This window comes from Anarrhichthys ocellatus, unplaced genomic scaffold (genome assembly GCF_004355925.1).
Source record: "Anarrhichthys ocellatus isolate YVR2014 unplaced genomic scaffold, GSC_Weel_1.0 scaffold8, whole genome shotgun sequence".
In the NCBI taxonomy this organism is placed as follows: Eukaryota; Metazoa; Chordata; class Actinopteri; order Perciformes; family Anarhichadidae; genus Anarrhichthys; species Anarrhichthys ocellatus.
In genome coordinates, this window is record NW_022280038.1 from 10763916 (window position 1) to 10766225 (window position 2310).

General features: G+C 42.2%; 1 protein-coding gene across 1 annotated transcript in view; it reads left to right on the forward strand.

Annotated features, from left to right (window-relative positions):
* Window positions 1-2310, forward strand: part of ero1a (endoplasmic reticulum oxidoreductase 1 alpha) — an 8702-nt gene that overhangs the window by 5211 nt on the left and 1181 nt on the right. Inside the window, exons 8-13 of the mRNA XM_031848641.1 lie at window positions 64-125; window positions 202-228; window positions 347-439; window positions 1024-1270; window positions 1746-1920; window positions 2094-2107. Coding sequence (XP_031704501.1) covers window positions 64-125; window positions 202-228; window positions 347-439; window positions 1024-1270; window positions 1746-1920; window positions 2094-2107 — 618 coding nt within the window. The remainder of the gene's footprint in view (window positions 1-63; window positions 126-201; window positions 229-346; window positions 440-1023; window positions 1271-1745; window positions 1921-2093; window positions 2108-2310) is intronic.

Consider the following 2310-nt stretch of genomic DNA (forward strand, 5'->3'; position numbering starts at 1 on the left):
CTCTCTCTCTCTCTCTCTCTCTCTCTCTCTCTCTCTCTCTCTCTCTCCACTTCCCCTTCACAGACCGTTCACCATCAAGCGACCGGTCGTTCCCAACTCGTTCCACAGCAGCTCAGGAAGTGAAGGTACGAGGTTTCTCCACTGTGACATCGAACCACGATTCACTTCATTCAGATTAATGAGGTGTTCATTTATTTACAGCAAAGCTCTTCTACAGCTGGCTGGAAGGTGAGCTGACGTTTCACCTGAAGAGAGAAAAGATGTGGTATTATTATTTTTTAGGGTTTTTGTGTTACCTGTGTGTGTGTGTGTGTGTGTGTGTGTGTGTGTGTGTTCGTTCTGTCAGGTCAGTGTGTAGAGAAGAGAGCTTTCTACCGGCTCATCTCTGGCCTCCATGCGAGCATCAACATACACCTGAGCGCCAGGTACCTGCTGGATGGTGAGACACGCTGACGCTTCATTTATTCAGAATAAATTCTTTAAAAAGAACTGATTGTTCTCAAATAGTAGCTGTACGTATGGAAAACTAAATAAATCAGCATTAATATAGATTTTCAGTAACTGTCTGATTGATCCAGTGAGTCAGAACTCTCTGTGTTGTTATTTACTCCGTCATCGCTTTCTCTGCTTTCTCTTTGTTAGATTTTCAAGAAACAAATACAAACAAGACAAATATAAAATCAAATGAAATAAGAATACATTAAAAATGAAATAATGTTTCTCCTACAGTTAATTATCACTAATGTCTAACTTCATCCCACCGTACAGTCAACACACAGCCAGGTAAAGGTTACGATAGTGTAACCCTAGTTCTATGAGCACAGGCTCCGCCCTCTACTGGACTCTGTGGTGATGCTCTCCTCCAATCACAAGCATGCATTTACCCAATGAACATGTGCATAAGCATAGCCGGCCAGTCAGGACGTGCCTACCTGGTGCAACACACACCCATAGAGTCCAGTAGAGGGTGGAGCCTGTGTGAGTTAGAGCCCCTCCCTCTGTCATCCCCTTCTTTCCCTTCAGACAGCTGGTTTCAGAGGAAGTGGGGTCACAACGCGTCGGAGTTCAGACAGCGCTTCGATTCGGAGCTGACGGCCGGCGAGGGGCCCAAGAGGCTCCGCAACCTCTACTTCCTGTTCCTGATCGAGCTGCGAGCGCTGGCCAAAGCTCTGCCCTTCTTCCAGCGGCCGTCGTTCCGGCTGTTCACCGGCAGACCAGAGGAGGACCGGAGACACAAAGAGCTGCTGCTGCACATCCTACAGCTGGCCCGGTCAGTCTGAGGCCCGGTACCGGGACCAGTACCGGGACCAGGTCTCTAACGCAACATCAGTCGGTTTTATTTCGTGTTTTTTTAACCAGTCATCATTCTGCTCTATTGTGTTATTTCCCTGTAAATGTTGCGTTTTTAGGTTTTATAAATTACTTTCTTTTCATTTATAGCGGAAATGCAAAACAAACTTAAATCATTCAAGTAAATCAGATTTCTCTGTGAGTATAGAATTAATAACAAGAGATATTTAAAGTTGAAATAAGAATAGATGTAAAAAGAGAAACCACACAAGAGCAATTAAAGACAAAATTACAAGATTATTTTACATAAAACTGTTTTTGATTTTAGTTTCCTGTGGAATCTTTGAATAGTTGATTAAAAGATGAACTTCTATTTTATGTCCAGTGACATTAAAATGTCTTAGTTTCATATTTACTGTATAAATGAACAGTTTGTTGCGACTCTCCTCTTCCAGATCTTTCCCTCTGCACTTTGATGAGACGTCTCTGTTTGCTGGAGATGAAAAGGAAGCAGCCAAGCTGAAGGTCAGCAACTATTTTAACCTCTGTAGAAATAAAGTTTACAGGTTCAAACTTACTGATGACTTCATACACTCTCTAAATAATATAATCCAGGCAGAGCAAGCCTTTGTGGACATGACAAGCTCTTATAATTTAGAATGAGACTCCTCTTCTACCTTTTATTTTAACTAAAAGAGGAATAAATAAATGACGAGTTCACTTCAAACATCAGATTTTATGCAGGAATTTATATCAATAATTCCAGAAGGTCTGATAGATGTCATAGATTCAGCAGCAGAGAGAAATGTCTACTTTGCTTGGATCCGTAAAATATTTGGCGGGAAGCATTTCGATTTTTAAAAAAAAAGGGAATCTCTTGCACACCAGGAGGACGACAGGTGGTCAAAAAACTCCTGCACATTCAGAGATATTTAGTGACATCGCTTAGGTACACAAACCTTCATCAGGTTACTTTAGAGACCTGTCAATCACCGTGTAGCCCCGCCCTAAAGCATCCCC